General features: G+C 37.9%; 1 protein-coding gene across 3 annotated transcripts in view; it reads right to left on the reverse strand.

Annotated features, from left to right (window-relative positions):
- The window catches only part of EEFSEC (eukaryotic elongation factor, selenocysteine-tRNA specific), a 119,713-nt gene that overhangs the window by 47,373 nt on the left and 54,397 nt on the right, over positions 1 to 17,943 (reverse strand). For all 3 annotated transcript variants that reach the window (XM_086755546.1, XM_086755544.1, XM_086755545.1), the window contains exon 5: positions 4,778 to 5,416. In XM_086755546.1, coding sequence (XP_086611672.1) covers positions 4,778 to 5,416 — 639 coding nt within the window. The remainder of the gene's footprint in view (positions 1 to 4,777; positions 5,417 to 17,943) is intronic.

The following is a 17,943-nucleotide window of genomic DNA, read 5'->3' on the forward strand; positions in this document are numbered from 1 at the left end:
AAGTGTGGCTGAGCTACTATAAATTTGTAATGTACTCTGTAAATTAAATGTTGGTATTTTCGCTCATAAAAAGTCATAAGGAATTAAAAGACAAAATATGAGTGATCATTGTTAAAAAATGCTATTTACACAACCACTGCTTTTCAAAATGTCTAGCTCCCTAAAGGACAGTCTGGATCATTGCTGATCATCAACACATTTAAACACTATTTTCTCAAGCTTCCAGCAGCTGCTTCCTAATACTGATCTCCACAATATCTCATCCTCCTTCAGACTGGCCAGAAAGATCTGTTCAGCGATGGTGAAATACCTCGTTATGCTACTGTAAGAAGAGAAAAAACTCAACGCTTTTAAAAGATGCCAGAAGATAAGCTTTTCTGAAGCCTGAATGGAAGAAGAAAGAGATGTTCTGATAAAAATCTTGGTAACTCACCCTGCTTTCACATATTGCTCCTGCAACAATACTTTTCTCCTTGGGGACACTTAGATCACACTAATATTCAAACAATTAGTACCGTGTTGCTATTAAGCAATAAGTGATTCTTCCATCCTCCAGAAACTAAGCACGCTAGCTACATGACAGCCTCAGTCCCCACGAGAACGAGTTCAATAAGAAAACTCACTATCCAGCAATCCACAAAACTCGGGAGCAGAGTGGCTATGAATAAACCTGGGACATCTCACGGCTGAGAGACATGCAAGGACTCTGCTGAAGAAAAACAAGTGTAATGTGATTACCATCCAATAAGTAAACACTAAGAGCAAGGCAAGCAATGAGAAAAATACATTAAAAACTTTGAAATATACAGAGAAAATTAATTCTTCTTAATGTCAAAGCAACACAGAGAAAGCATCTTTAGGAAAGACAAGCCCATTCTTGCAGGAAAACATTCTGCCATGCTTAAAATGGGAAACAATGGCAGCTGAGGCACGCATGTATTTTTCACTACGCGAGCTTGGAAGTGCAGAAGGTGCAGCTCGCGCTATGCAAGCAAGGCAGAGTTTCCTTCTCCTTTTGTTTCAGCCACTGAGCTACTGATTTACGAGCATCCTGAACAATAAGACCCTCTGACTACCATCCCAAGACAAATCCTGCTTGTCCAAACACTTTCAAAACAGGCAGAATATCTGAGTCATGCAGGAAAGCATGATGCACTTCACCTTTCAGCTGAAACTCACAGCACTCAACCTGTACATCCACAGAAGCCAAAGAGCAAATAACATGGCAAATATAAAGGATTTATCCCAGGAACTGAGTAACTGCTTCAGGAATCAGACTGAATTATCCTGCAGTGCTGCACAGAAGTAAAACTCAGAGATGGTGTTAGGATCGATGCAAGTCTCTGCCCACAGAACTGCGAGGAGCTGACTGGTGAGCAGCCTGTCTCCAGAAGTCCAAGACCAGGACAACAGTTGCTGTTGATCTTCGTAATTTGCTTGTCTCCAACTCCAGAGGCTGCTAACCTGCTACAGTTAGCAAGCCCACATTCAGAGTCACCACCCTATGCCAATTCAGAGGGATAAACTTTCTTCACAGCATCTCATTTGCCCTTTTTCAACCAAGATTTCCAATCATGCTCCTTAAAGCAACACTGGTGTTCACAACAGCATTCTCAGTCCCGCTTTTACCTTTCTATCAGTACAAACCACTTGTTGCCAGTCTAGCTCTTTTTCCTATTGGAAGTGCATTTGTCAGGCAGCCATATTTTTGCAAAAATAAAGTGCTCAGAGGACAGTAGTCTCTGCCTCCACATCACCACATCAGAAAGATGCTCTTAACAGAAACTTCCTTCCACCAAACTTCTCCTCTGTCTCAAGTCCTCTCTGCAACAGAAAAACTGGACTAGTATTTCACATCATTTTTAAATCACCAAGTAAATACAAACCTCTGCCAGTGCCCTCTTGATTTTGATTTTCCTTAAAATTAACCCCTGAAGACTTATCTAACTCCAAAACAAACCTAGTCTAAAGCAAAACAGAACCATCCACATACTTCTACAACAGTTCAAAACCAACACAAAATCTTAACTCCAGTTTGACTCACCCAACTTTTTCATAACAAAGATGCAATCTCAGCATAGGTGCAGACCCTAAAAATACCCCATCCTGGTTAGAAGAAAGTTTCCTGCACTATGCAGTACCTCAGACAAAACTAACTTAACCAAAATAAAAAAAAAAAAAAGCAGATATATGTTTTAAAGACAAATTTCTCAGATGCTACAGTAATAAACACCTAAAAAAAAATCAGCAGATAAATAAGCAAGGATGTGAAAAGAGAGGCTCAAGGATGTGCTGCAGACAGGCAAATTCAAAGATCCTGGTGAACAACAGTAGTAAGGCTTTGATTCTTTCTCTCCCAGTGCTCTGCTCTAGTCTTGGCATTAAAGATGCACGATACTGAAAGAAAACAATGAGCAGTACAAAAGAAGTGCAAGGATACCTGAATTTTTGTATAACATTTACCATCACTTGAGCAGATGAGAAAAAACCAGGAAGCTTAGGTGTGACTTTTCACTAAAATCTACCAATTCAAGACCATTTGCTACTTTAAGTATGATTTTTTTTTCCTTTTTAAAAATAGCGTATTTACCCAGTTCAGATTTAATTTCTACTTAAAACAGCAGAAATGTCACGCTTGCTCTTAGAGAGCCAAAAAAAAATTGTTTAGAATAAATGTTTTATTAAAAAAAAGAAACCTTGAAATCCAGAAGGGTGCCATGCATAAGAGGCACAAAAGAGATGTACTGTGATGCTGAAACTTAATGAATTCTTACTATTCCATCAGTGCTCTGAAATTAATCAGAACAGGAACAAAAAGCCAAACCATGAACGTCTGATTTCTCCTGAGTAAATCGGTAGTTAAACTGCAGGGAATTTATTTTAATTCTACCAGCAAGCAGGGGAATTGGAAGAGCCCACATCAGATTAGCACCAGCGTTTTATAAACAGGCACTATTTAATTCCACTACATTCAACTGGTTTCGAGAGCGTTTCCACTCGCTGCTGAACCCAGGAAGGTGGATGATACGCGCCCTGGCTTCCCTCTCTCCCATCCTTTCAGGAAGCTATGAAGCTAATTTTCCCCAGCAGTATTCTCTGTAGGAAAAGTTCACTTCTAGTGAAGGTAACATGTATTTTTAAATTATTATTATTTCTTCTGCTTCCCCAGGGAAGGTGAGGAGGGGGAAGCTTCCTTGCTTAACAGCGAAAGAAATTTTCCTGCACCGGTGCCAAGAACAGACACCCTAAATTCAGCGATCCTAATCTCCAGCCATCCATCAGCTGCAGGGTGGGACCTGCTGAGTCAGATTTTCTATTAGCTAGCGACTTTGTGTACTAAAATAAGTCACTGTACCACCCAATTGTTTCTGCAGCAGTACAGACTCAGAGCGCTAGTTTGAGGCAGCTGCTATTAAGTACTTCCCCAGCAGGTCCTTTCTAACTGGCACAATCCTCTTCCCACCAACTCTCCCAAGTCTTTGCGTGTCCCTGGGACTTTAGACCATGAGCTTTTCTTACGACATTTGTTCCGCTATCCTTTCAGCACGCATCAGGGAAAATACCAACTCTGAGTACCTACAGTACCACAGAAGGTAGAATCGACAACAAACATCACCTGCAGACAGAAGACTCAATGGCAACTGTTCATTTACAGAGGCAATTGGTATTCATACAAACGGCGATGAAGGCCAATATATAAGGCACACTGCGTGACAGATGAAGACAGGATAAAATAATAAAACCTCCAGCTCCATATTTTAAAAGGCATGAGAAGATATCAAAACAGTTCATTCATACACCAGCCTAATAAATTACTCTGTTGGTCAGATGTTCAGTAATCCACATTCATTGGTTATTTTCTGGATTGGAAAATAAAATATGCATAATTTGATTAACATTATTTACACAGTAAAATCAAAAGCAGAGTAAGTAAACTGGCAAAGGATTGGAAAATAACACTAAATAAAAACAATTAAAAATGCATGATCAACAAGTGGTTTTCCACTGATTATTGAAAGTAACCACCACCCAGATCGAACTTATGGCAGCAATGTAATAATATCAGACCTCTATAGAAAGTGTATATCTGTACCAAAGGGAAAGTAAACATTCCCAGTTAAGTTCTACTCTAGATGCTAAGTCCTGCAGAAGGCAGCTTTGTTTTCTGCCAGAACGAGGCGGGTCAAGTACATACACACTACAGCCAATTAACACCTGGTCCAACACGGCAAGAGCATGCACTAATCAAGGCTCCAGGTTCTCCACATCACAAGCTTGATCCCAACTTTAGCATGCTATAGCTTTGTAAAGCATCTTGTAGGAAATTTTTTTCGGCTACTAAAATAAATGTTAATAGTCAAAGTTATTTAATCAAATGTGAAAATGCATAAAATAATTACTACTGTTCTTTGTGTTATTTAATCTGAAGCTACTGTCTATTTGTTTTATACTGTCTTTACATTTTAAATATACTGCACAGTAACTGTAAAACACGTCAGTGGAAAGCTGGATGTTTTGTCAGCAGGGCAGAGAAATGAAAAACCAGCATCAAATTACTCAACACTGCATGGAATTGAACAAACTAGTCACTTTTAAGCAGTGATTCCTGACTGTTTGAAAGTACACAAGATTTAATACGCTAGGTATACAAATGTAAGAAAAACGTGTATAAAGACTCTGGAATATAATAATGAAAATTCTATAGCCTACCAATAGAGGTAGTTACACAGAACAAGTACTTCCCCTCCCCATGTACGGCATTAAAAAGACAGCTTACCCTTTCCACTTGCCCTTCTTTATGCTTCAGTTTGTACACTTTCAGCTTTGGAAGGAAAGTTTCCGTGTAGTTCTTGTCTTCCATGCCTTGGAGCAGTACCCCATGGAACGCCAACCTGCAGGTATTTGCATGAATATCTGTATCCAGCTTGGAGCCGATGACAAGGCACCGTTTAGGACAAGTGACTGGTTTTTCAAACTCTAGCAAAGCCCACTGCTGTCTTGGGACTTGGACTTCTGCCTGGTCATTTTCTTTGTTCTCCTCTGAAGAATTTGAGTCCTTGGACAAATATTCCTCTTGATAAAGATAATCTTTTTCAAAATCAAAAACATTTTCTTTAATTTCTTCACTGAAGTCAGCAGGGGCTGGACTGAAAAACATCACTCTTCCCATAACTGTTTCATGACCAACTGTGATATGGAACTTGGCCTTGGTCTGAAGAGCTCCTCGAAAATACTGGATTTTCTTCACGGAAATTATTGCAGCATGGATGGTATGAAGTGATTCTGGGGTGCAAATCAGGCCTCGTTCTAGCAGTTTGGGATCAAACTGTGTTACACAGATACCTACTCTGTCACCCTGCATAGCGTAAGTCACAGGAGTATGGAACATCTGCATGGACTTGACTTTCTTTATCACCTGTTAATGAAAGAGCAAGGAAAAAAATGAAAATTAATTGCACGAGTGCATCACAAGCACAAAGCCACCTCTCAGACCCTATTGTCTTTTAAGCTGAAAGGCCTTCTAGAAAAGTCCACAATTCAAAAAGTAGAAAGCGAACAGACTGAGAACATAGCCCATCATTTAGAATTAACACAGGTTTGAGCCTCTTAGCTCATTCTACTTCTGTTCATGAGACTAAGATTACCATGGCCACAATTATGTTGATACTTGCATAATCTGTAATGCAATACCCACATACTATCTGCAGATCAACATTACACCCACACCATGGAATAGCTTATTTTCACGTACTCCCTCCTAAGCACCTGACCATCAAGCGTAGCACTGCAATACCCATTCACGCACTTACATGACTCTTTTCCCACCCCTTCTATGAAAATTGTTTCATACACTTATTTGACTTGGTTGACTTCAACTGTAAAATGTTCAGAACAAAAACATCTTTCCTTGTTATGTATTTGTGCAACACCAAGCACAATGAAATTCTGTAGACTATCACTACAAAATAATTAGTAATACTAAAGTCTCTCATTTATGACATTCCTTTTTTTTAAAAAGAAAAAAAAAAAAAAAAAAGAGGTCCTCAAAGCTTTCTTGCAAAGATTTGAATGTTCATAAATACATGGTTAGCATCACTATCACCAAAATGTGGGATTCCACCTGTCAGGATTATTGTAGGAAAAATGCAGCACTGGCTACCACTTATAAATATATTTAGCCCTTCCCAAATGCTATAAATATTGTTTGGGTTCCCTGGATCTCTGGCTGCTAGTCAAAATCAAAAGAAACTCCTTTTTTTCAGATTATCATTCATGTAGGAGAAAAATCTCTCACTAAAAAGCCTGGACCAAAATCATTTGGTATGATCTTAACTAATGTCAGAACAGACTCAAAAGGCCATTCTAAATACTCACTAGGATTTCAGTTTCAAGCAATTTTGTACTCAAATATATATTCTTTATCCCTTCAGCCAGACCTCCTAGACAGTACTACCTATCTAGATGAACTGCAGAGATTTAGCATTTACCTCCACCTCTCTGTTCACTTCCAACATTTTACTTTTTTTTTTTTGACAGCTGGATGTACAAGGGCTGGAATCAAACCCTTCTCTCATTCACTAAAACCCACCTCTCCCTCTGCAGTTGCAGTCACTGACAGTTGCAACACTGAGGATAAAAGGAACATTTCAGGACTTCAACAAAAACAGACTGTTTTCTAAACATACATGTTCCAAAGAAATAAACACTGCAAGATTGAAATTGTCATATGAAAAGTACCAGCCCAAACCATTTTAATACACCTCCATGATTTCGTGGAAGTGGTCATACTGGCAGTAAATCTTTCATCTTCTGTAACCATGGACAGGGTGAAAACTGACCATAACTAAGGAATCTTCCAGCGCTGTCACTCCTCAACACAAAACTGGAAGATGCACAAGAGATCTATACAGTTTTCCACCTTAAATGGAGCCACAATGCAAAGATTTTCTGTTTTATTATTAATATTCCTGTTTATAATATTACTTTTTAGAAACTACCTAAAACAGTTGAGTGAAATTATTACAGAAAATATTTGCCAGTCTCTAAAACAGCCTTCAGTTCAACTGAAGTATCTTCCACAGAATAACATTAAAGAGTAAAAATTGTGTTTAAAAATACCTATTCTTGTGTGCATATACCGAGAAAACATCTTACCTTTTAATTAGGCATCTAGGAAACATTTCTCACGAGTGTTATGCCTACTCCCTCCCCTTAAATTAACTCAAATGATTAGGCTTGATGTATCTGGCATACAGCCCATAAATAATGATCAGAAAGAGAATTAACAAGTACTTTTAAAATATTTACTTCATGTGATTAAACTTTTTCAATGTTATTTGAAGTTCCCAACCACGGCATACACAGCTAGCTTGTATCAGAATACTAGCTGTGTTCTTCCACATTTCTCAGCGTTAAATCACATTAGAAAAAGTATACAATTGTAAAGCATCACTCGCCATGACAAAAACCTTGCTGTAATTCCTATGCGTAGGAGAAACTTTGCAGTGGAGTATTTTCCAGTGCTGCACGAGGCTTTAATAGGACGGCTCCCATTCAGACATTCATTGACAGTCCTCACAGTCTCCAATGCAAGTTCAAGAAAAGTTTTGGATCTTGACTAATTCTCTTTCAGAGCACAGTATCCTAATTTTAACAAACACTAAAAATTTGCAGAATCAAGTAAAGTTAAGGGTTTTGGTTTTTTTTTTTTTTTCTTCCCCCTAACCAAAACAGATTATCGGTGCTGCCCTCAACTCTCCCACAGGAGGAAAGCCCCCAAACCCTGGTTGTGCTCACCCAGGGCTTTAAGAATTATCTAATTCCTTTGTAGCTGGGTCCGGCTTTCAGACAGGTCTGCTTGTTCTCGGACATGTGAAGGGAAAAATACTGAATTACTCAACGTACTGAAAATCAGCACTTCATGCTGCCCTATCCAGTACCTTGCAGAAGATTTTATCAGTCCATCTATATTCATTCTAAATACAAACAGCTTTCCCTCTTATTTTCATGGTATCTATTCCTGTATCTAAAGTTCCCACAGACATATCAGAGGACAGAAAAAAAGTAAACAGGAAGAACACATTCAAGTCCATTCCTTTTTTTTTCCTACATGTTCTCAATACCAGAATCAACTGTGAAAGGAGCATACAGTATCTTAACTGACCATGAACGCTGTTCCAGGAGCATAACGCATGTAGGAATTTGAATCTGACCAGAACAACGCTAGGCTGCACTTTGGTGACTGGGGAGGGGTGGATTAGATCACACAAGAACTGAGTTAGAATTGCATCTCCTTCAAAAGGTCAGACGTGGAACCAGCCAGCAGAGAAGTGAACCAGTGAGCTGATCTACACCCACTGGATCAAATAACAGGAGCCAGAGTAGCTTTAAATCACTGACTTCCTGTTTTCCGAGCAGACCGCGAACATCAGTACAGTATTTCATTCCATCTCACCCCGACCCCAACAGAGACATTTGTCCATTGTTTAAAATACTCCAAATGCAGAGTTTTTCTTCAAGAGACTGAAGTAGTACATAACTAAAATTCATCTTTGTTTTGTTGGCCTTTAAAATACAAACCTGGAAGCACTGAAAAGGATGCAACGGGCCCTCAGTATTAGTTTTGTTTCTCTTACGCATATCTGGTTTCCCTGGGAAAGGGATCTCCACAAGTTACAGCACAGTTCTAAACTGTCACGTACTTGAGCTTCACAGCAGTAGAAATTTCCAGTAGGGAGTTGGGGCTGGATCACTCCATCTACCAGCAGAATGATGTTAAACATTTCAGAACATCCTGTCCTGAGCGACAGGAATTTGTAACTGAGACCAGCTATAACCAATATCTTCAGCATTTCTTTGCATTTATTTCGAGAACTCAACTTCTGACTTCAAAATGATGTCTGTAAAACAACTTCTATCTCATCTTGTTCATGAAAACAGTGCAGGGCCCATTTCAGCAGTCCACTAAATAGAGAAATTCCACACAAACAATGTAGGTAAATATGAAAAACCATTATAAAACTTGCTACAGACTTCACTACGAAATTCATTCGTGGTTTGTTTTCTAATAATGGCACAAGGGAAGCGACTATGTCTCATCATAAATCAAGAGCCACGTGTTGAAATCTTACATTATTTGCAAAGGGATTTGCTTCACTTTTCAAATTTTGTTTGTATAATCACATTAATGTTCCTAAAGCATTATGTAAAGGTCTATAAAAACAGTGAGAAAGAAGTTTACGTATTCAAATCCAGATTAAAAAACCCACAAAACAGAAATCAAAAGCACCCAAACAGTTCAGCCCTTGAGATAAACAAATGTGTTCAATATAAGAAGATTACCCATTTTATGAAGACCAAAGGAAAAGCCCACTAAGATTTTCAAAGTAGTTTAGTACAGGCTAATAGAAAACAGGATACAAAAAAAGTCCACTAATGACTTTTTCCCCCCCGATATCTCAGAGCTTCTTTTCCTTTATTTATCCAGCTTCCATTAAGTTATCAACCATATGCCATTGCTCATAGCTTCGTCAGACAAGAACCCAGCCATCCTGCTGCCTCCCAGTGCTGTAAGTGCATCTTTCTGATGTGAAAGATACAGCAACTGTACTTCCCTGCAATACTGATGAGAAACTGCAAAGTTAAAATAATTAGTCTTAATAATCTATTAGAGAAAATACTGATTATAAGTGCAATATTTATAAAACAAGTGTTGCATACATATTACAAAGACCCTACTTCAAGTGAAGAGGACTCCAACCAGCTTAAACTAAAGATCACATCTTGGAGCCCAGCTGCTCAGAGCTCTGCCTTTAAACTTCCACCCAACTGGGAAGAGGAGCTCATAAATGAAGAAAGCACCATTTCAGCCCTGAGGTTTAGAAATCCACCAAGAGCAAGCCTGCCTGCATCAGCACCTAAACAAGAAAAAAAAGCCCAACTCTTGAGACATAAACCAATCATACATTACAGTACAGTGCCAAATATAACACCTTAATATCATCCAGTAGAAGTGTCTCCTTCTGCTGAAAAGCAGCAAACTAAGGCCCAACAGCATGACCAAAATGCATCCCATATCTGCTGCTTTTGAAAGCCATGACTGCCCGCCTTCCTCCCTATTACTCTACTACAAATTCAAATAAGAATAGAATGAGGCATCTCATCTTCCTCCTTCCTGTATCATCTCTTGGTGGTCAGAGGACATCAAAAAAACACAGCCTGCTTGTCTGAAAGTCTACCAGGCTACCACAACTTTTAGCATTCAGTCAACCCTTGTCTAAGCATGTACACTGAAACTAGGAGAAGCTCTAATTCATACCTAAGACTGCTCTCGCATGTAAGCAGACCCTTTAATAAATTATCTCCTAAACATGAAGCATGACAAATTCTTTGCTTTATGAGATATGACCAAGCAGAAGCAGAGAGACATTGAGTCTCCTGAGTCAACATTGCAACAACAGCTAGGACCAACTACAAAGAGTAGAAACCTCAAAGAGTTGGAAATAATTTCAAGTTTGCAAGTGGCACCAAGATCATGTAGCTTAGTAGCTATACTCTAGAAGATCTTGAATATTTCTAGGACCTATTATTTGTACATGGCCTAGCAAATACAGCACCTGGAGAAAAAACTATTTCACACAGAATGTTTCTTTTAACTTAATTTTTGAAGTGAAATTTATAAAGGCATCACCATATGACCACTGTGGTCCTTAAGTAATGCCACACGCATGCTATCAGATTTTATTCTATATATTCCTCCTCCTCCTGATAAAATAACACCATAGTCTGAAGACCATGCACTGCAACACCGGAATAAAGCAATAGAAAAAAGATACTAAAATACCTTTAACTTAATTCCTTTCATATATCTAAAATATGGCTGTGCACCCAGTAAATGAAGAAGCAGGTCAATGATCTTGCTCTCATGCTGCTCTGCTTCAATATTGTAATTTTAATTTAAATTACATGTATGCTATATTCATGCACACAACCACAAATCAAAAATTAGCAAGTGTTAAGATTTTGCACATTAAAGTTAAGTGACCCTCTGTGCCTATGCATTCTCCTCTAGCCTCTAAGTGTATAATTTCAAATTTTTTTCGACAGAACCTAATCCATCCCACGGCACAGGCTGGACAAAGCTCACTGAATAAGAAAACTATCCTCTTTCTTTTCTTTTCTTCTCACAATTGAACTGCCCTGAGTTCATTATTTACTGTAAACCATCAAATTCACACTGTATTGCATTGCTATCTTAGAGTATTTATTTGGGAAAAGTTCAGTAGTCTTGTCAACCTCATGAGATAACACAGCATCACACCTCGCTGCAGAAAGGAAACTCAACTGCATAATGTCTCACAATTCAAATTCTCAAGAAAAACCTCAACATACAGTTTTTGACAGCAAAAGGCTAATTTTTCAAAATATTTATTTCATAGCAATTTTCCTCATTCACAAAACTTCCAAGAGCCTCAACCACACTTCAGCCCATTTTCAACCTGCACCAAAACCCCCAACGTTCAACCCACTCCTCTCCAGCTTCCAGAGGAGAGCACTGCAGATGTTTCCCAAGCCTTACGTGACTCTTCCTGTCTCTGTGTTTTGCCACAGAAGGCAATCGGGCTGGTCAAGCACGATTTGCCCTTGCAGTATTTCCCAGTAATTACATGTTCTTAATACGCTCTTTGGCTTTCACCCCCTACATCTCCTCTTCTACCTGGGATTCACAAGAGGAACACCAAGAGCACCGAGCCCCATTGTATCTCTTTTCTCTCTGCACTGTCTCTTCTAGATTCAGGTGAATCTGCTCACATAGGGAAGGGACCACATCCCCTTTTATTCCTCTGGCCAAAAGAGTGTAACAGACATAGATGTTCAACTTTTGGGGCTGTAGGTAGGGAAGAGATCCCCACACTCCAAGGATATGTGCAAGGAAGCAGAAGCCAGACACATACTACATATATGCTTTCATCTCCAAATAACTAAAATCTCTGGGTTTTTTTTAACTGAAAAAGGAATCTTAAAGCATCAAGTATCCTTAAATTAAGGGGTAGTGCTTGTGCCATCTATCACTATGGACAAAGTATGTATTTTAAAAGCATAATATGATGTCAGTGAGTTTAGCCAGCAAGTATCTAGGCAGAGAACATCAGGATCCATAGTAAAACTATGACCTAGAATAAGTTTAACAGCTACATACCAATTAAAACTTCTGCAACTTACTAAAAATATTTCAATAAAATAATTTTCAAAGAAAAGAAATCAAAAAAAGTCAAACACCAATGCAAAACGATAGGTTAAAGAAAGGCTGTCTGGAATTTTCTTCTTCCAACAGAATGAACTGAATTCTTTTTTCCAAATAGATTTAGGTTTAGAACAATAATAATACTTTTATCTGAAGACTTCAAAGTCACATGCAAAAGAACATATCACAGTAAACACAGGGTTGAAGGTTTTATAGAAGAACTTCTACTGGGATTTTTTTCTTCTTCTTTAAAAGAAATTTGTTTACTACCAGTCTTTGAAAAGCATAAAAGGGAAGAAACTATAGGGTAAAAGAAGTAAAACTTTTATGTGTAAGGAACATTTGGAGCTTTGTGAGAAGGCTGGTTTTGGTAGAATGTGCAACATGTAGCCCAATGTGAGTAATATTATATCTCAAATAAAAATCAGCCCATGAATATACATAATCCTAAAGGTAATGCTCCCAATCTCTGAAATGTAATGGAGCCACTCTAGATCACTGAGGCATGAATATTTACCATATTCAGGCTTTACTGCTCTCGATCTGGGTTCAATTTTGCAAATTAAAATGAAGGCTCTGTGGATAGAGAGATTAAAGAAGAGCATCCCGAAGCCTGCCTGTTTCCTCGGTGTGGTAGTAGTGATCTGGTTACCCTTCTGCTAGGTTATTTCTTTTTACTTAATAGAGTAGGTCAAAAGCAATTGAGAGTGGAAAGAGGAGGTCATTATTGGGTCACAACCTTGGAGTTAAAGGCTCACTAACAAAAACAAAAGTGAACATAAAGCTGCATTTAAAAATAAAACTTGAATGAAAAATAATATTTTGAGCTATTTTCACTCTTATTTTGACAGGTCAAGGGGAAAAATAAGAGCAAAGTTCTTCTGCTCATTTTGTTCTCGTGAACAAAATTCTCCTTGTCCATTCTCTAAAATAAGCTCATTAATAGAAGCCATGATTTACGCAAAATGAAACAAAGGTGATGAATAGTTACTGACAGATCTGGTAGGCTTCATTAGTTGCAGCAAACATTAACATTAATCGTTATGATTTGTACATTTTCTAGGAAATATTTGGAGTATAAACACAACAGCACTCTAGTGCCATGCAGCAAACAAGCAAACACAAGCATGCACATCAGTACAAATCAAGGAATTCACTAGGAGGAGTACCGTATCATTTGTACTAATTACAATCAAAACAAAGGCTACCTCTGCCATGAGAAGAGAAAAAAAGACTTAATTACTATCAGATAAGCATTTTCCCCAATAATTCTTTTTATGAAATTAAAAACAACTCATATACAAAATCTTCACAATTTTTTTTTCCTTGAGGTAGGATTTTTTTTTTTTTGTGGCAAATTTTAAGTAAGTTCAACCTGTATGCAATTTGTAATAGAAGTCAGTAACAGTGATTACAATTAGATTAATATATTTATATCCTCTGCACTGTGTATTTTCCAAATCTCAACAGTTTAGACTGAAGAACAGATTTATCCCCACCACCTTGGCAAATAATACAAAGCATTAAAGGAACAAAGCAGCACAGGGCAAAGTTTGATATAGCAAACCCAAATTCTAATACACAGATACATGGTTAAAAAAAAAGGTCATGTTTACAGTAATTATTCCATTAATCCATGCACTGTAGCTGGGGAAAGAAAGGAGACAGGAGGGAATAAAAAAAGAAGAGAAAAATTTAAAAAATAAGAGACCACACCTTTTGAAACTGGAAATAAAGCCCAAAAGTAGTGGTCATCAGCTAGCAAAAACCAGCATTTACCATGTAGAGGTGCCATGTGATATCTTATGAAATAAAAATTTAAAAAAAAAAAAAAAAAAAAAAAAAATCACAATTTTTGCCTTACATCCTGGTACCAAAGGGTTACTGTGCTTTGAAACCTTCACCAACAGCCTTACTAAACATTTAATATTTTTCTTTCTGCTTTCTTAAAGGCCCCAGATGTGTTCTTGCAGATCAAAAGAGACCAACTTATAAAGTTAAACGAAATCAAGGGCTTTTGTTCCGAGGCATCGTTGCTGAACTAATTATTCCTGGATGTTATTTAATGAAATAGCAGTGCCATATATTAAAACAGTTAACAGGATGAGTTCCATGAGTTATAGGAAAGGTCTGATCTAGGATTATAAATTTAAGGTTTTCTTCAAAGGAGATGAAACAAACTACTCGCAACTCCCCAGTCCTTTCTGTCACTGAAGATTGAAATAAAGGAACCCAAAAATGTATGAAAGCTGAAATATCATTCTACATATTTACCCTTCCCTGAATGATATAGAACTAAAGATGGGGGAGTTCAAAAAACTCCTGAGATTCTTTGAGATGAGGAAATGAAGATCTAAGTTTTCCTGTCTATTCCCTGAATGCTACAAAGCACCAGTTAAAGAGTTAAAATAAATATTGGTAAAGTCTTAGGAGAAGGATCATTTTAGATGTACATACAGAAAACAAGAAAGCACTCCCATCTTAACCCAATGCAAATAGTTACCAGAGCAATTAGTAAGTATTTTTACTGGGGAGGGAGTAGCAAAGAGCTACTCCAGCATCAAATTATTAGTAGAACCGGGTCTTTTACATTATTGTGCAGCCCTCAACCACACCAATATTTTCTCTAAAATGCTTATTTTAGTATACATCTACCTTACTGAGAGAAACAAAAGACTCAAAATCCTTAAGGACACCTCAGACTAGGAAGGCAGCTTCTCAGAACTGATAACTCTTATACATTCAGACAATAAACACTTCACTTCCCTACTGATACTCTCTTCTGTGTTTGTATTTTACAGCCTGACATTGGCCAATCCAACACTTGACACCTAATTAACAGACTTAGGAGCTGGAGGTCTGTATATTGATCACACTAAATGGGATTAGTGCGAAATAAAAAGTTCAAAGGGTCTTGACCAAACTTCACAACAGCCCAGCTGTGACAGCTGCTATGAATTTGTGTATCCAGTGCCCCATATTTTTATTAAGAGGGGTCTGGCGCTCAAGAGTATGCAGTAGCCTATGAGATCACAGAGGTTCACCTAACAATGTCAGGCTCTGTAACTGTAGTGACTGACTGAGGAAAAAAATCCTCTTGCTTGTTTGCATAGGTCTTTTTGATTAACTCATGAAAAGGGTCCCTCACCTCTGATATAACAAGCATTTACAATAGACAGAGTTCTGACTTTTTTGCCTCTCAAGGATTTGTTAACTTGCTACGAAAGAGCTGTCCAATTTGAAAAAACTCTAGACTTAATTATAAAAGAAGTAGCTCCCAGTACGTGCTGCAAGTATACCTAGTATATTCTGACAATAACAGCCAAGAGCTGTAGTCAAACAACAGAACTCCAAACTATTATCTTCTAAACACACTTCCTGTTTGCCGAAACCTCTCAGCTGTCATCAGGTAAATAAATATTTCTACATTTCACACACACATCCTCTTTTCAGTGGCAGTCCTACTGACGTGACTTTTAAACCTTCATCAAGAATCAAAGAAATTTCAACTAGCATCAACATATTTCAGTATTTCTGAACATCTGTGCAAATTCATTTCTTATTTAAAACAAGTAGCCTCACTTTCTAGTATCAAGCATCACAGAAACCTGTAACAGAAACATGGGATATCGCAAACCTACTGCAACTCCAGGAAGGGAACGCATCCATCGTGCAGAGAGGGACCAGTACTGCTGAGGCACAGTGAGCGCTCAACAGGATTCCCTTGGCTAATGTAATGTTTACCAAAATATTCAGGATAAACTATGAACAAAATGCAACAGTGCTTTTATTTATTGATTTGGTTTAGGATTCACTCTGACAGAATATTAAAAAAAATAATAATAATCAAGGAAGATCTGCTCTGGGAGCTTATATATCAAGGAAATGGTCATCAGTCAGGAGGACTAGATGGAAAACAGCTGTCAATTTATAAGTCAGTAGTCCATGAAGGCTCAAACATCCAAAACACACTCACTGAGGTTGCAACATGCATGGGTAACAAATGAGAGAGCACTAGAGCCTTCACAAAAGAATATCTGACAGCAGATCACCAGTGAGAGAAGACTGGTAAAAGTAGGGAGAGCAATCTTGAAGCCTATGAAAGAAGAGCAGACTGTTAATGCTGACATATAAAGGTATTTCACATAGCAAAGAACAATCTTTGAATACATTGTACAGTATTGTGCCACAATAAAACCAGATTTTCTTGCATTTTGTTTCTCTTTTTTTGATGTCTATGTCTATCTCTTCTTCTGCTAGATTTCTTTCCTTGCTGAATGTTCCACTTCCTATCCTTTGGGTCTTACAGCTGTTGCCCATCCACTCACATCTGCTCAGACAACTTTCACTGAAATGGCCAATGTCATTTCAAAGTACCACAGTTCGGCTTCAAAATGAACATTCCAAAACCAGAAGATTTCACACGTGTCTGCTCTGTCTGCAGTCAGGACTGGAAAACTGCCACTATCATTCCCCTCAGTTGTGAAAGCTAGAAGCTTTTCTTTTTAATTTAAACTTGAAATTACATGTAACCCAAAGCATGCAGGCCACGAAATTCTTTGAGATGACTGGATCCAGTCCAAAGAAAGTTTATGTGGCCAATCAACCAATACATTATTTTTTTTTTCTTCATTATTCACTATGTTATTTAGGAATTTTTTTGCCAGTGTGATTTTAAAAGTCCCATCAGATTTTCTAGAAGTACTTCTTCATGATCGGGCTTCCTCATTTGCAGTTTTTTCAGTGTAGTCACTAGCTCTTACAGCTCCCACTCCCCCAAAACATTGGCAGATCACACACTTCCTCAATAGTACAAAGCTGCATCACAACTCTCTCGATGCAATTACAACACACATAACGTGTGCACTCTCTCAATTTAAAATTATTAAGAAATGCCCAAGGACAACCCATATGCATCTCAAAGAAAATGTACAAAATTGAAAAGCACCCAGCTAGGTTTGCTCATTACTAAAATCTAGGAGAGACACCTAATATCAGAAGGGTAGTTTAAAGGGAGACAAATGCAACAACTTGCAATTGAAAACACATAACACTAACATTAGCAAGTTACCTCTGCTTTTCGTACAGTGTCTCTGCTAAGGAGACCCCACTGCACCGGCCACCGCATCTACCAACTGTTCTTCATTAGCCAAAACATTCTTCTCTCAAAAACAAAAACAGCAACAGCTCTCATCTTTAAGGGCAATGTTACACAGAGGATATCGACATTTATCTCAGAGCAAATCAATGCTGTATATACAGAAGTCAAACACAGCTAAAAAACACTGTCTTTTTATATCACAAGTTTAAGTTCTCTTTATTCTAAAATGCATTAATATTCTTCTACAATAAATATAGATATAGAAGATAACCAAATCTTACAGTCTCACAGTGATGAGTATCTGTAATCTTAGGAGACGAGACTAAGATACAATTCAGGATGCACCCTCCTATAGTCTGTGAGGTTTTTGGCACAACTCAAATGGCTTGAAAAGAAAATACAGTTTTATTGGAAGTCACTGAGTACCTTTATTTAGGAAGAAAAATATCTAACTGGAAAATCCTACAGTAAGTCAGGAGTGAATCTGAAACTAAGACCTGATCATATCATGCAAAATAAAAACGTCAATGTTAGAAACTCTTGCTATTACAGACAATGTTGATTAGAGGAAATTAAGTTAGCAAGATGGTACAACTGG

This window comes from Chlamydotis macqueenii, chromosome 10 (genome assembly GCF_036417535.1).
Source record: "Chlamydotis macqueenii isolate bChlMac1 chromosome 10, bChlMac1.mat, whole genome shotgun sequence".
Classification (NCBI taxonomy): Eukaryota; Metazoa; Chordata; class Aves; order Otidiformes; family Otididae; genus Chlamydotis; species Chlamydotis macqueenii.